The sequence below is a fragment of the Mytilus californianus genome, unplaced genomic scaffold (genome assembly GCF_021869535.1).
Source record: "Mytilus californianus isolate M0D057914Y unplaced genomic scaffold, xbMytCali1.0.p SCAF_8, whole genome shotgun sequence".
NCBI classification, from domain to species: domain Eukaryota; kingdom Metazoa; phylum Mollusca; class Bivalvia; order Mytilida; family Mytilidae; genus Mytilus; species Mytilus californianus.
In genome coordinates this window covers 44,006,972-44,022,908 of record NW_026262734.1, presented here as the reverse complement: position 1 = coordinate 44,022,908, position 15,937 = coordinate 44,006,972, and the positions used below count along the sequence as shown (strand labels likewise).

Here is a 15,937-nt window from a genome sequence, read left to right as displayed (position 1 = left end):
ATCTTTTTTGGTCTGTGCGTTCGTCCATCTGTCCCGCTTCAGGTTAAAGTTTTTGGTCAAGGTAGTTTTTGATGAAGTTGAAGTCCAATCAACTTGAAACTTAGTACACATGTTCCCTATGATATGATCTTTCTACTTTTAATGCCAAATTAGAGTTTTGACCCCAATTTTATGGTCCACTGAACATAGAAAATGATAGTGTGAGCGGGGCATTAGTGTACTATGGACACATTCTTGTTTAAGTTCTGATTTTATTCATTTAATTTTTTTATCATAAAAAAGACCTTTTCTCTTAAAAATAAGCCCGAGAATTTCTGCCTCTATTGGTACCAAGTTAATTAAAATCAAAGTCAAAGGACAGAGAACACTATGACAAAAACATGAAGACAAAAAACAGCTCACAAAACTCCATACACAAAAATAGATTCAGCAACAAGGATCCCACCATAAAAACAAGGTAAAATCAGGAGCTCTGGGAGGGTAGGTAGTTCCTCTACAACTAGTAGCACCAGTCAAGTTGTTCAAGGACTTGTATTGTATGGCTGCTGTTTCAATGATGTTTATGCAACATCTTCTTTAATTCAAAGAGTATATGCTGTAGTTCATTTTAGTTGTGTTATTTGATATATACATACAATGTATATATAAATATGATATTAAAATTATATTTCTGGGCCACTGACATCGCAAGGAATAACCTCAGTCTAATCGTCTCCAAATTTGTCATGTATGAGACAAAAATGAAATTTATAGGCTATCCTTTTAATTTTAATTTCCAATCTGATATAAAATGAAAAATGGTCATCTTTGACTGCATTAAGCAATCTATCTATCATCTTGCTATGACAAAGTTTTCACTGTTTGTTATTGAACACAATTCCTTTTCTCTTTGATGGTGAAACTTGGTCTCTACCTATAAGATACTGGTGGTATGTGTAGTTCTTCTTTGAAGTTACAGAGAAATGGGTGGAGCTGGAAAGAGAAATTACAGATCAATATTCTAATAACAAATGTTATATTCTATTCATTATGGGTATACAATTTTACAATTTGTCATTAAAAATAAGTTATCCAACAGGATTTATATGTGTATTTTATACAATGTATGTTTTTTGTACTTCCAAAACTTGTCCGTATATTTTGTAGACTAGAATTGTCTTTTTACCCTTATTCGTCATTCTGCAACGAATATTTATACAGACTTTTTTTCAAAGCGCCTTCACATATTGAGCTGATTTTAGTATGTTAGTCTACTATGATGAGTTGCAGATCGAATTTACATTTGGTTCCACTCCATTGATTTTTGACGAAATTACGAGCTTTAGACTTTGAAAATTTAATGAAAATAGCAGTTATATGGACTTTTTTTCTAAACTCTTACATATTAGGCTGATTTTAAGTATGTGAGTCTACTATGATGAGTTACAGATCGAGTTTACATTTGGTTCCCCTCCACTTTTTGACAAAATTTCAGGCTTTGGACTTTGAAAATTTTATGAAAATGGCAGTTATACAGACTTATTTTCTAAACACCTTCATATATTGAGCTGAATTTTATGGAGCCATCTATGATGAGTTACAGATCAAGTGTACCTTTGCTTCCCCTCGCTGATTTTTGTCAACATTACAGGGTTCAGACTGAATATTTCATGAAAATAGCAGTGATATAGACTTTTTTTCTACACTCTCACATATTAGGCTGATTTTTAGTATGTGAGTCTACTATGATGAGTTACAGATAGAGTTTACATTTGGTTCTTCTCCACTTTTTTGCTGAAATTACAGGCTTTGGACTTAAACGCCTTCAAATATTGAGCTGATTTTTAGTATGTGAGTCTACTATGATGAATTACAGATCACGTTTATGTTTGGTTCTGCTCCATTGATTTTACGGGCTTTGGACTTTGAAAATTTTGTGAAAATAACAGTTACACAGACTTTTTTCTAAACACCTGCATATGTTGAGCTGCTTTTTATAAGTTATAATTTGAGTTTATGTTTGGTTCTGCTCCATTGATTTTGGTTGAATTACTGGCTTTGGACTGAAAATTTTATTAAAATAGTAGCAATATGGATTTTTTTTCAAAACTCTCTCATATTAGGCTGATTTTTAGTATGTGAGTCTACTATAATGAGTCACAAATTGAGTTTATATTTGGTTCCACTCCATCGATTTTAGCCGAAATTACAGGCTTTTTGATTTTGAAAATAACAGTTATACAGACTTTCATTCTCAAATTTCCACTCATAAAAATGGCTTAAGCATTTTTAGCGAAATGGCCCATTCGTGTCATTGCAACACATCTAGTTTTTCAACATGTATTCAACATATTTTTATATCTGAATTACATATATATGCTAATTTTATTTGAATACCAGAAAATTCAAAGTGTTGAAGGAAAATTTAAGGCTTTGGAAATATATATAATGTCATCTATTGATATCAAAGTTTATGAAAATTCTAGCAATAAAAGGATATAGCTTACTGTACTTTGAATGTGAAAAGAGTTAAACTATATTTACATACTTCTATCTCATCATTACTGTTTGCCTGTAATCTGTTAAGTTCCATTTCATACTGCTGTACTGTACTGTAAGAAAGGACAACATTCATAAGATAAATAGAAGATCAAAAGGCTTTTAGGCTTTGTCAAGGTAGGTCCATACAACAAAATAATTTGCTTCACATGCCATTTTTTTTGGAGAGGCATCTAAAAAACCAAGACTACCTGACAACTGTTGGAGTACTCCCTGTACCCATGTGAATGTCAGCAGCTAGTTCTTAAAAACTATAAACATACAAATAATTACAGACACACACTAAGGAGTTGTATGGGCTGAATTCCTCTCTCCCAAATTTCATGTTATTTAAGATTTCAAGATTCATTATTTTCTTCTTCTTTTTTTTTATATCAATTTAATACACTATTAAACTAACTCTCCTTTGGCTTCTATTCTTGAATTATTTCTTATTTTCAAAATTATTATTATACTTTTTATTAAAATTGCAAACATTTAGACAAAATGAGAATTTATTATTATTTTCTTTGAAATGCACTTGCTGATAACATTTTATCTTATTTGTAAATGAAACTGATAAAACTTCCATAAATCAAAGAAACTTTGATTATTCTAAGGGAGATAACTTTTGCTCATACAATAGAGTCAACTTAAGGGAACATAATAACATTACAAATTACTGCAAATCAACATTTTATTGACTAATAAAGTGAATTGTAATATTAACTGCCAACTGAAACAGGAACTACACAACTCGCTGAACTTTTTGTTATAAAAATAGTTGATGTTGCTAATGGTGTTGCATAAAAGACTATAAAAAATAAGATGTGGTATGATTGCCAATAAGACAACTCTCCACCAGAGAGCAAATGACATACGGTAGAAGGTAACAACTATATGTGATTATTTTGTTTTGCTCAAATGCACCTATGTGATAAAAGAAAAGGGAAAAGAAAGAAATTTGTGACAGAAGACTGAAGATATTTGGTCAACAGCTACCTGTATATATCACTCGAGCTTATCACCCATGTGGAAATGGTTTGAGATTCACTCTGGTCATTTGTAAAAACAAAAAGGTTGGTGTAATCTTAAACCAGGTATAGTTTGTAAAACTTTTTTTCAAAATTCATTGATTCAAATCAAACACTAGATTTTCCTACACCAATAAAAGTGCTTGTACTGATGTTCTATGACTGTCTTGTTTTTATTCTGTTTCAAGCCTTAACACTGATGTTCTATGACGTCTTGTTTTTATTCTGTTTCAAGCCTAAACACTGATGTTCTATGACGTCTTGTTTTTATTCTGTTTCAAGCCTAAACACTGATGTTCTATGACATCTTGTTTTTATTCTGTTTCAAGCCTAAACACTGATGTTCTATGACGTCTTGTTTTTATTCTGTTTCTGAATGAATAATTTTTTTAAGTATATAATTGTAAAATAAATTTTGTCAATCTCTGTATGCTTTTAATAAACAAATCTTACTTTTCTTCCTCTCGAACAACCTCTTCTAGAATTTCTTCATGGTTAGCAACATTCTGCGATTCTCCAGCGGCTGTTCTCTACAATATTTTTTCAGAAAGTGAAATGTGTCACATAAAAGCTCTCTGTAAACATACATTGTTTGCTGTCTTTCATTATCGTTTCTCATTTATAAGTCTTCTTTAGTTTTCTATGTTGTGTCATCTGTACTATTATTTGTCTGTTTGTCATTTTATTTTTGGCCATGGCCTTGTCAGTATGTTTTCGATCTATGAGTTTGACTGTCCCTCTGGTATCTCTGTCCCTCTTTTATTGTTTTTATTGTGAATCAAGGATACATTGTTCGCCGTCTTTCATTATCTTTTCTCATTTATTGTTTTTATTGTGAATCAAGGATACATTGTTAGCCGTCTTTCATTATCGTTTCTCATTTATTGTTTTTATTGTGAATCAAGGATACATTGTTCGCTGACTTTCATTATCATTTCTCATTTATTGTTTTTATCGTAAATCAAGTATACATTGTTAGCCGTCTTTCATTATCGTTTCTCATTTATTGTTTTTATAGTAAATCAAGGATACATTGTTTGCTGTCTTTCATTATCATTTCTCATTTATTGTTTTTATCGTCAATCAAGGCTATTGGTTTCTCTTTTAAATTGTTTTACATTTTGTCATGTTACTGCCTTTTACTACTTACTATACAGTTTGGGCTTTGCTCATTGTTGAAGGCCATACTGTGACCTATAGTTGCTCATATCTACATCATTTGGTCTCTGATTGGTAGTTGTCTCATTGGAAATGGCAAAAATACCACATCTCCTGATTTTCATATTGTTATTTCAAGTGTGTTGTCTTACTGTACTTCCAATTTTTTTAACTCAAGAAAGAATTATTTATGTGAATGTATTAAGAAAAGAGTAAGATGAATTGAAATCACAACATACTAAGGACTCTCAGGAACCTCTATCCCTCATCTGTCAATCTCTTAGTAAACTAGATATCATTGAGATGGGAGCCATCTCTGTGGGCCCCGCTGTGAATAATGTGTGGTAAAAAATTAGTATCTTTAGCATTGGATATGGGGTTGTCAACTGAAACCGGTTTATGACCTTGACCTTTGACCTAGAAAGTTGTATATAAATTATGACACACCCTCTGGTGTTGGTTTATATACATGTCAAGTATAAACGTTGAAATCATAACGGTTCTCAAGATATAGAGCAGACACGATCTGTACCATAGGACATGGGGTTGTCAACTAAAACCAATGTTTTTGACCTTGACCTTTGACCTAGGAAGTTGTACATACATTATGACACACCCTCTGGTGTTGGTTTATATACATGTCAAGTATAAACTTTGAAATCGTAACGGTTCTCAAGATATAGAGCGGACACGATCTTTACCATAGGACATGGAGTTGTCAACTAAAACCAAAGTTTTTGACCTCGACCTTTGACCTAGGAAGTTGTACATACATTATGACACACCCTCTGGTGTTGGTTAATATACATGTCAAGTATAAACTTTGAAATCATAACGGTTCTCTAGATATAGAGCGGACACAATTTGTTACGGACGGACGGACTGATCACTATAGGGCATCTGCCAATCGGCGGGGCCCTAATTATTCATACCAGGCATGATCTTGTAGTTTGTCAGAAGTTGATTCGCAGGTTTAAAATTGATAAATGGTTTCATATAACTGGTTTAAAAAAGTATTTTCTAAAAATTATTGATATAAAACTGTGTTCTAAACATGAGCTCCTGACATGGATTTTAGACAGGGTAACTGAATATGTATCTCAAATAGGCACAGTGTAGATACTATTCTGTACGCTATCTGGAAGTCAGGATTTTCGAAGCGATGATTTCCAACTGGCTAACAGGACGGTTTTACCTACAGTGACTTTTTTCATCATTTGTTTACTCCTTTATCTATAAAGTGCTTTGAACATCTTCAAGGTATGTATAGCATCATAAATATGAGTAACTGTAACAAAAACATGCATAAGAATATAAAATATACGTGTGCATCACACCAACTTGATAGAAAAAAGTGAAATCGATGGACAATTTTGCTCTCGTAGTACAAAGCAAATAATCTTTTAATGCAAATATTTGCATCAGTTGACAGTTAAATATATACTGTTTCAATATTCTTTTCGTATTTAAGTAGAATATTCGTATTTCCCATAAAAAAATATGTTTTCCTTGAGGATCCCAAAATAAATTACTGTACGATCAGTCTAGAACTGACTGTATTCTAGAAGCGATTTCAGATTTTTTTACTGTATGACCAGTCGTGATTTTGAAAAAGAAACAACGGCAATTTGAAGGTATATACGTGTCTATGTGATATTATGAACTGTCCAGGGAACTATAACGTGTAATTTCTTTCATCAGACAATACAAATGTATTTCTGATGATTTTTGTAGACGGCATTTGTATGGGAACATATATTTGGAATCCCTTTTCTCCTGGATTGGACCCCCTCTCCACTTAAAAATGGCTGGAACCCACAATGTATATTAAGTGGTTTATGAGGAGATGCACTTACAAAACCGACGAAACATATTGTACCGGTCCAACGGAAAGACGGACTTCATTATCACTATAAACCCCCGCTTTACAAAGTGGTGTACAATTGAGTGTCAAAGAGACAGCTCTACATCCAAAACAAAGTGAAGGAACTGTGATCAATTATAGGCTACAGTACGGCCTCGAATGTGTGTAAATACATGCATTTTTATATAACAATTAAATCTGTGTGTTTGTACATTTTTATTAAGTATAACGGAGGACATTTCTGAAACTTATATATACAACAAACCTTCCTCTTATTTTAGCAACATTTAAACATCCTTATACTTAGTGTAGTAAGTCTAGTACACCCCATCAAGCTAAAACATGTTTCATAAGTTTTCAGGATGTGAATTTATTGAAATATATTTGTGTTATTTAGAAAAATGCCACCTTCTAATGTATCGTAAATAACTTTGAAATCACCACTAGAATACAGTGAAATAAAGACTGATCATACAGTTTCAAAATATACAAGCGAGACTGATCGTACAGTGAGAAATTCAAACAAGTGTAATTTTTTTATTTCTGGCTTCAAAGATCTGGTTGAAACTTTTACCACCACTTGAAATATACTTCATTTAGTTAATTACGTCTGGTTTTTACGTTAATTTGTACCTTAAGAGGGTAAAAAGATTGTTTTTAGGTTCACCGACTGATTTTCCTTAGTGATGCACTTGAAAATCTCTTGATTAAGGCAAAGATACGAATAATGAATGTGCTGAATTTAATTCTAAACCATTTGAGAATATCGATGTCAGCTGAATTAATCATTAAGCAATGTACAGATGATCAACTTACCGTTTAATTCAGTATATCCATCAAATTTAAAATGTGATCCAAAAAGTTCTCGCTTCGAAAATCAAGACTTCCGAGTAGCGTACAGAATAGTATTTACACTGTGATAGGACCATAGATGGACTACAAGGGGAAGGTGCCAAAACTTGTGTTAATCATTTAAGTCAATTACTAAATGGGAATTTGGTATAAAATATTTTTTCTCAAACATTTCCATTTATCATTATTATTATTATTAGTCGGTAGAGTGGGTGGCGCATATTCGCCGTGGACACATTTTCACCGTTTTTGCCATTTTTTCTGTAAATTTTGTGTGCCTTTACACAATGCTTGCCTACATAGATGGTAAACGCTGTTTGTAATGTTCAAACTGTTGATATTCCTCTTTACCCCATTTCCAAAGCTATTTGCACATATAAAGAAATACGCAGGTGTTTTTGAACGATTTTGGCAATAATGTCAGATTTATATGGCACGCATGCGCAGTCATAAAGTAAATATTTGTTAGAAAAATCGTATAGGAATGATCTCTCAAGCTAATTCATGTAATTCCAAACAATTATTTTTATAATATACCAGGATAATGAGGATGGTCATATCATACATTACGGCGAAAATGTGTCCCCAATGGTACAAGAACAACTTGATTTCCTCTTGAGTTTGCGTTCATTTTTAAAACATTTAACCAATGTTTTGAAGAGAATTCCTTTATCAAACTTTTTTTTCATATAGTAAACTTTTTGAAACCTATATAAAAAGTTTCAAATATTCGAATGTAGGTGGAAATGAACGAATTTTGTGGCGAATATGCGTCACCCACTCTATATGGCATCAGGTATATTTCTGAACCAATTTTTGTAAAATCACCTTTCCCACATTTTGTTCAAATGGCCTAAAAAAAATTGATTTAAACAATTTTAAACATCTAATAAAAAGACAAAATGGTGGTTGATTGTCAAGGTGCTTGATCTTTATTGGCTTGATAAATACTGTAACCTGACAAACATGTTGTCCTTTGATTGGTCTATATATTGGTTTAATCAAAAGTTGCAGACTTCATGGGTGTCAAAATGTCAAAATGTCAAAATGTGACATTTTCCTGTAAAATGGAAATTAATATATCTATTTGGATTTTTCTTGGGTGATTTTTTATCCACATGGTTCTAAAGCATGACTGTATCCAATTTTGAAAGTTGCATTTTATCTCTTTCTTAAGCCAAAGCAAACAGATAATATAAATTTGTTTACCCTATTCGATGTTCTAAAGACCTTGTAGGTGAGAGTGTATGTAGTATATACCTGTATCTGTGCAATTTTCTTGATGTCTCCATAACTCTTCACTGGTGCTCTTAGTTTTTTCAACTGATCTTTAATGCTGAAAAAAGAAAGCAGTGACTTAATAATAGCACACCACGTCTAGATCTACATCATGTATTCAATTTGCAGGAAGAGAAATGAGAAATGAAGGGAGACAATTAGAGCATGGAAAGAATTGTTTTTCAAAAGAATATTAATATTACAAAGTTTAAACAAATCTACTCTAAAGTTTAGTGAGACATTGATTAATTGGCTGTTGTTGATTAACATCCAGTGTCAAATACTTCATGTATATTCAGAAAGAATTGTGACATTTGAAGGTTGTGACCACCAACACAAGGCAAAACTAATTACTGAGACTTGATTTACTGATAGGGGCCATAATTCATAGGCGGATCCAGGGGGGGGGGGGGGGGCTGGGGGGGGCCCGGCCCCCCCCCCTTTTTGTGGGAAAAATTTGGTTGATTATATAGGGAATCACTGAAGCATGACTGGAGCGGGCCCCCCTTAGATCAGTCAGCGGGCCCCCCCCTTATGAAAAGTTCTGGATCCGCCACTGTAATTAGTATACAGCTCCACCAGCTCAAGATAAGCTTGTCACATGCATATTGAAATTGTTGAAATAATAAAATGAAATATTGTAGAAGACATTAAATAAAAAGTCAGAAAAATGGCCTTGCAGACAAACTTGCAGGAAGATATACTTTAACTTTAAAAAGTCGTCTTAAATTTGATGGCTTCAATCCCATAACTCTTGAAAAGTAAATCCGATAGAGCTGCACCTTTGTCAAAACTACAAGAGTACTTACCCTTTTACTGTTTCAGACAATACATCTTGTAGATCGTCCACATTATGTCCTTCATTTGTTGCTTTGGACAATATAATTCTAAAAATAAAGCATGTAAAATTGTATATCTATCATTTTAATTGATGTCGTCCATGGTATAATTTGTATGTTTAGCATTCTTCACAAGGCTGCAATGATAGGTCACATGGTTATTAAGGTAGAAGAGTATAGGCAATAAATGAAGCTGTAATTTGAGTATTTGACAAAAAAAAATAGTGCCATTGGAATGTTTGCATATAATCATAAAGTCACTTACCTGTTTCAACAACGTTAAGATATGCGGTGCTAAAAATATTCTAAAAATCTAGTACGAGTTTGTACAATGAGCGAGAAAGGCTAAACATCTATATTGATCAGCAAAAAAAACTTATTATTGTGTTTGAATGCACAGGCACTTGTCTCTGAAAAAAATTCACCTATAAACTGTAATATATACTGTTATAAGTATTTAGGTAAGGTAAATTTTTTTCAGAGACAAGTACCTGTATATGAATGGCTATTCTTTATGTGTCTATTCCAAGCTGTTTATTATCCAGTGGTTATTGTTGGTAGCTGTTTACCATTAATAATTCTTTTATTAAATTGTCTCATATTGTGTCATAATGGCCAAGGGGCCTACCATAGCTTACCATACGGAATGGGTTTAGCTCATTGTTTAACCTTACACCTGTTTCTATAAAATCATGAGAATTGTGGTGTCAAACTAATCTAAGTACACATCTTTTTATGAAATACAATGATGTTTCTATAAAATAGTGGTGTTAAACTAACCATTCAATGATCTTTGTATGAAATAGTGGTGTTAAACTAACCATACAATGATCTTCCTATGAAATAGTGGTGTTAAACTAACCATACAATAATCTTTCTATGAAATAGTGGTGTTAAACTAACCATACAATGATATTCCTATGAAATGTTGTAGGGTGTTAAACTTACCATACAATGATCTTTCTATGAAATAGTGGTATTATCTAGCCATACAATGATGTTTCTATGAAATAGTGGTTTTAAACTTACCATACAGTGATCTTTCTATGAAATAGTGGTATCATCTAGCCATACAAAGATGTTTCTATGAAATAGTGGTGTTAAACTAACCATACAATGATTTTCCCATGAAATAGTGGTGTTAAACTAACCATACAATGATGTTTCTATAAAATAGTGGTGTTAAACTAACCATTCAATGATCTTTGTATGAAATAGTGGTGTTAAACTAACCATACAATGATCTTCCTATGAAATAGTGGTGTTAAACTAACCATACAATAATCTTTCTATGAAATAGTGGTGTTAAACTAACCATACAATGATATTCCTATGAAATGTTGTAGGGTGTTAAACTTACCATACAATGATCTTTCTATGAAATAGTGGTATTATCTAGCCATACAATGATGTTTCTATGAAATAGTGGTGTTAAACTTACCATACAGTGATCTTTCTATGAAATAGTGGTATTATCTAGCCATACAAAGATGTTTCTATGAAAAAAAAAAAAATATACCGCTCGCTTCACTTGTAGAGCACTCGCCTCACAAAAACTCATTTTCAAAAAATAAATACAATCAAAAAAATTTCGCTCGCCCGCCCCATATTTTTTGGAGCTTTTGTCCGAAGAACTACAAATCAAATTGGTGTGGCCTAACCATACAATGATCTTTGTATGAAATAGTGGTGTTAAACTAACCATACAATGATCTTTTTATGAAATAGTGTTGTTAAACTAACCTTACTCCTGTTTCTAAATAGTCACTGATATAATCTTGTGTAGACTGATGGATTACTTTCCAATTCTTGGTTTGCTTCCCAGAAAATGTCTTTTTCTTTACTGAAAGAAATATGGAGGATGTAATGGAAACACAGTATATTTGCTACGATAACTTGTTGCCAAAGACAAAATTTAGTTTGACATAGCCATGTTGACCAAAAGTATCCAGAATAATCAAACAATCTAAAATCTGTTTTTTTAGATTAGTTTATTTTATTTCAATTTTTATGGTTTGTTTCTTGTTTTCTTTGTTTATATTAATGTTGAATCAATTAAGTTTATGAGATGTGTAGTCCCTACTTTCATACTAAATGTTTGTTGATAAGCCATAATCAACTTAAATATTTCAATACCTTTTCTGTGAAATTTTCTTTAGAATATATTGAATACAGAATATTCTGTAGTTTTTACACAACTTTACTTGGGTTTACACACGGTCATGTTTTTCTGCCCTGTCTGAGGTTTCCTTGGTTATATCTTAGTATTTCAAGTCTCTTTCAAAAAGAAGGTAGAACAATACACAGAAAACTAGCTGAGAAACACGAACCCCACCAAAAACTGAGGGTGATCTAAGGTGCTCTGGAAAGGGTAAGCAGATCCTGTTCCACTGGTGGCAAACATTTCATGATATAGCATGTACTTTTAAGCCTTTGGAAGTATCTGATAATTTTTTATCAAAATTTGTCTACAATCTACATGATTTAAAGCTTGGCATATGACACTTGCAATTGTCTTTTGTTGAATACCACATTTTGCCCTATACATAACATGTTCTGGAAGTCTTTTATTATTTTGATTGTTGGACCTGCAAAACATGTCAAGAAATGGGAGACATAGGGATGGAAATCAAGTACAAACTTGAAGTCCTTGACCTCATTTAGATTATTTAATGACTGCATAAAACATGTAAAAAGACTGTTTACAACACTCCATTACCACAGCTAGTGAATGGCAATTCTTTAGGACTGAGAGTAAGTAGTGAAAAATATGTTATAATTTGTGAACTCTGACAGTGAGACATGTCTAGATTTTTTTTTCTAAGTACTTCAAAGTTTATTGAATTGTTGCTTGGCTGTCATTGGTTCATGTCTGTCATATTTGTGTTTTGTAAATTGTTTTGTTATAAATTAGGCTGTTAGTTTTCTCAATTGAATTGTTTCATATTTTTCATGTCAGGACCTTATATAGCCGACTATACAGTATGGGTTTTTCTCATTGTTGAAGGCCTTACTGTTGTCTTCAATTGCAATCAGTTCTGCCTCACTAAAATAATATGCCTAGTTACGGCCTTGCATATTCATGATATTGTTCTTATCACATTATCAGAGACTTTATTTGACACTTGGATTCTAAATTCTATCGCAGTTCTTATGAATATGTTTATCTTACATGTCTTAATCATTGTTAATTCAATGAATGAGTTTGCTTTCGAAATGCATACAATTGCTAATAATTATAGGCAATACATTTTCTAATATAATCATTGTTGTTTGTCCTTGTATGTTCTAATGTTTTATCGGTGGAGTATATTCGGCAATGGTGGTTATGGTGTGGTCTGTTGTAATTATTGGGTAATTCTTGTTATCATAAATGAGGAGATGTGGTATGATTCATGCCAATGAGACAACTGTCCACCAGAGTTAAAAAGAAGTGGTAGTAAGTATCCTTCATTTTTGTCCTTGTTATGCATAAGAATCCGATTATGTTGCATTGGTGATTCCATTAACTTTGCTAGTGAAATACTCCTTTAGCTCAGTTGGTAGAGTGGTGGCTAACTGTGCCAGGAATTGCAGGATCAAACAACACTGGTACAGTTGTAATTTTGGAAGTAAAATCATGCTCTACAGCTTCAAACATAGTTCCCAACTAAAAAATCCACGGTAAGAGAATTTATACCTAGCCAGGGTAATTTAGTGATGTGATGTAACAACTGCTGGGGTTGGGGAAACGTAGCCGTTTGAATCCTGGCTGGTACAGTTGTAATTTTGGAAGTATAATCATGCTCTCTGGTTATGATAAAATATCCTTTGGGATTCTGTGTCTGAAGCAATTTACTGATTTAGCCACCTTCTGAAGGCGGCCAAATCAGAAAATCGCTCCATCGACAAACAATCCTCAAGGTTCATGTGGACCCTTTAGCTAAAATGGCAGCATTTTCTGATTTCACCTCAAAATTTACTCTGAGTACAGACTAACCTGTGCATCTGGAAAAGTTTCAAGGCATAGCATGCCCTAGATAAATAAAATTCACATGCATTTTATGTTTTAGAAAATTTTAAACTTAACTGGATTTTGCTGTGCACTTTTTTTCGTCCCTGCAGAAAATGATAAAATTAACAAACAGTTGAGTTTCACTTGATATTGTCCACTCAGGTATCTATTTTCCCTCTATTGTCCACGTCAATCAACACAGTTCACTTCAATTATTACCTGTGGGGAAGTTCTCAAACCTCTTTCCCAACTTTAATTTGGCACCTTCTGGAGGAAGGAAAAAAGTGCACTGCAAAATCCAGATAAGTTTTTAATTTTCTAAAACATAAAATGTATTTGAATTTTATTTATCTAGAGAATGCTAAGCCTTTAAATTTTTCCAGATTCATAGGTTTGTCTGTACTCAGAGTAAATTTTGAGGTGAAAATGCAGCTATTTTAGCCAAAGGGTCCAAATGAACCTTAAGGTTCCTCATAACAAATGGACAAAATGGCTGTATTTCCACCTCAAAAACTAATCTGAGTACAGACTTACCTGTCCAGTTGGAAAAGTTTTAATGCCTGGCATCCACTAGATATATAAAAGTTAAATGCATTTTGTTTTTCAGAAAGATAAAATCTTTTTTGGATTTTGATGGCCATTTTTTTTCCTTTCTGCAGAAGGTGTAAAAATAAAATAAGTTGGGATAAAACTTTGAGATCTATGCTCCCTCTCAGGGAATAACTGTATAATATTGTATTGTATTGTTTGTCCTTGATTGACACAGACAATAGACAAACAATAGGTATCTGCTCAACTATAGGTGAGTTAAAGGGTTTAACTGAGTGGACAGCCTTCAGGAAGATCTTGATGCTGCTGCAAAGTGGGAAGAAGACTGGCTGATGGCTTTCCATCCTGACAAATGTACAGTTCTCACTGCCTCAAACAAAAAAAATACAATTAAACACGACTACATCTATCACAGCCATACCCTAGAATCTGTCTCCTCCGCTAAATATCTTGGTATAACACTGCAATCCGACTTAAAATGGACCCAGCATACAAACAACATCATTGGTAATGCTAATAAAAGCCTAGGCTTTCTAAAAAGAAATCTAAAAACATCCATCACAAACATTAAGTCTCAGGCGTACCTAGCACTTGTCCGACCAAAACTAGAATATGCTTGTTCGGTTTGGAGCCCTCATACTGCTGAATAATGCAATAAACTTGAGATGGTTCAACGTCGGGCTGCTAGGTATGCCTGTAATCGTTATCACAACACCAGTAGCGTTACAGACATGCTCAATACTCTAAATTGGCCTACATTACAACAACACAGACTTAAAACTAGACTTATAATGTTCTATAAAATTGTTCACCATATTGTCGCTGTACCATCAGAATTACTCATACCAACAGACAATAGAACCCGACAAATTCATCCACAAACTTACAGACACCTACTTACATTTAAAGACTGCTACAAATATTCATTTTTTTCGTTTACTATTACACAATGGAATGTACTACCTCCAAAGGTAGTACTTTCTCCCACTCTAAATATTTTTAGAGAACAGTTGACACCTACTGTTTTCTACAATATAGAACAGTAAACCTAGTAGTCATGTATATAGTTTTAACCACGTCATGTTAGTATTTGTTTATTTTTGGCACTATTCTTTTGTAAATATTTATTTATTATTATCCTACGCATGCACAACAGTTAGTAATCATCAAAAATCTGATGGATAACTGGATACCATAAGAAGAAGGACAGTATCAAAGCAATTCAGGTGTTAGTTTATTTTTACACCTTCTGCAGAAAGGAAAAAAAATGCCCATCAAAATCCAAAAGTGATTATATCTTTCTGAAACAAAAAATGCATTTAACTTTTATATATCTAGTAGATGCCAGGCCTTAAAACTTTCCAAACTGGACAGGTAAGTCTGTACACAGAGTAGTTTTTGAGGTGTAAATACAGCAATTTTTGTCCATTTGTTATGATGAACCTTAAACTAAAGGGATTAAAAGTCAAAGGCAGCATTGCAATACAAGGTGTCACCTCTATTTATTACCTAATGTGTCAAACTTTTTGGAGGTAATTAGACTCTTTCTTTTTACTTCAGATGCTGGAACAGTAAATTTGTGAATTGAAGTCTGCAAAGACCTATTTTTGCTAGAATTTTCGTTGGTTTTCTGTTTTTTTCCTGTTTTCTTGTCATTTGATTCTTGTGAATTTTTACTTTTGGTTGTTTTAGTTTTAGCCATAGTCAAGTTTTGCTATATAGATAGATTCATGATATGACAGTGATTTCAATTTTCGCGGAAAATTATAGTTGTTCGATGTCAAATTTAAACATTTTGATAACTTTATACTTTCTCTTCTTTTCAAACGCAGAACAGATTGAAATCTAAAAA

The 15,937-nt window shown here is 32.9% G+C and overlaps 1 protein-coding gene across 1 annotated transcript; it reads right to left on the bottom strand.

Annotated features, from left to right (window-relative positions):
- Nucleotides 1–741: 741 nt before the first annotated feature.
- Nucleotides 742–15,916, bottom strand: LOC127712386 (uncharacterized). Its single transcript, XM_052218783.1, has 7 exons — nt 15,595–15,916; nt 11,286–11,385; nt 9,513–9,590; nt 8,686–8,761; nt 4,005–4,081; nt 2,528–2,591; nt 742–972 (listed from the first exon to the last, which is right to left on the bottom strand). Exons 1-7 carry the CDS (start codon nt 15,785–15,787, stop codon nt 910–912), a joined length of 651 nt encoding a protein of 216 aa, XP_052074743.1. The 5' UTR covers nt 15,788–15,916; the 3' UTR covers nt 742–909.
- Nucleotides 15,917–15,937: the final 21 nt, after the last annotated feature.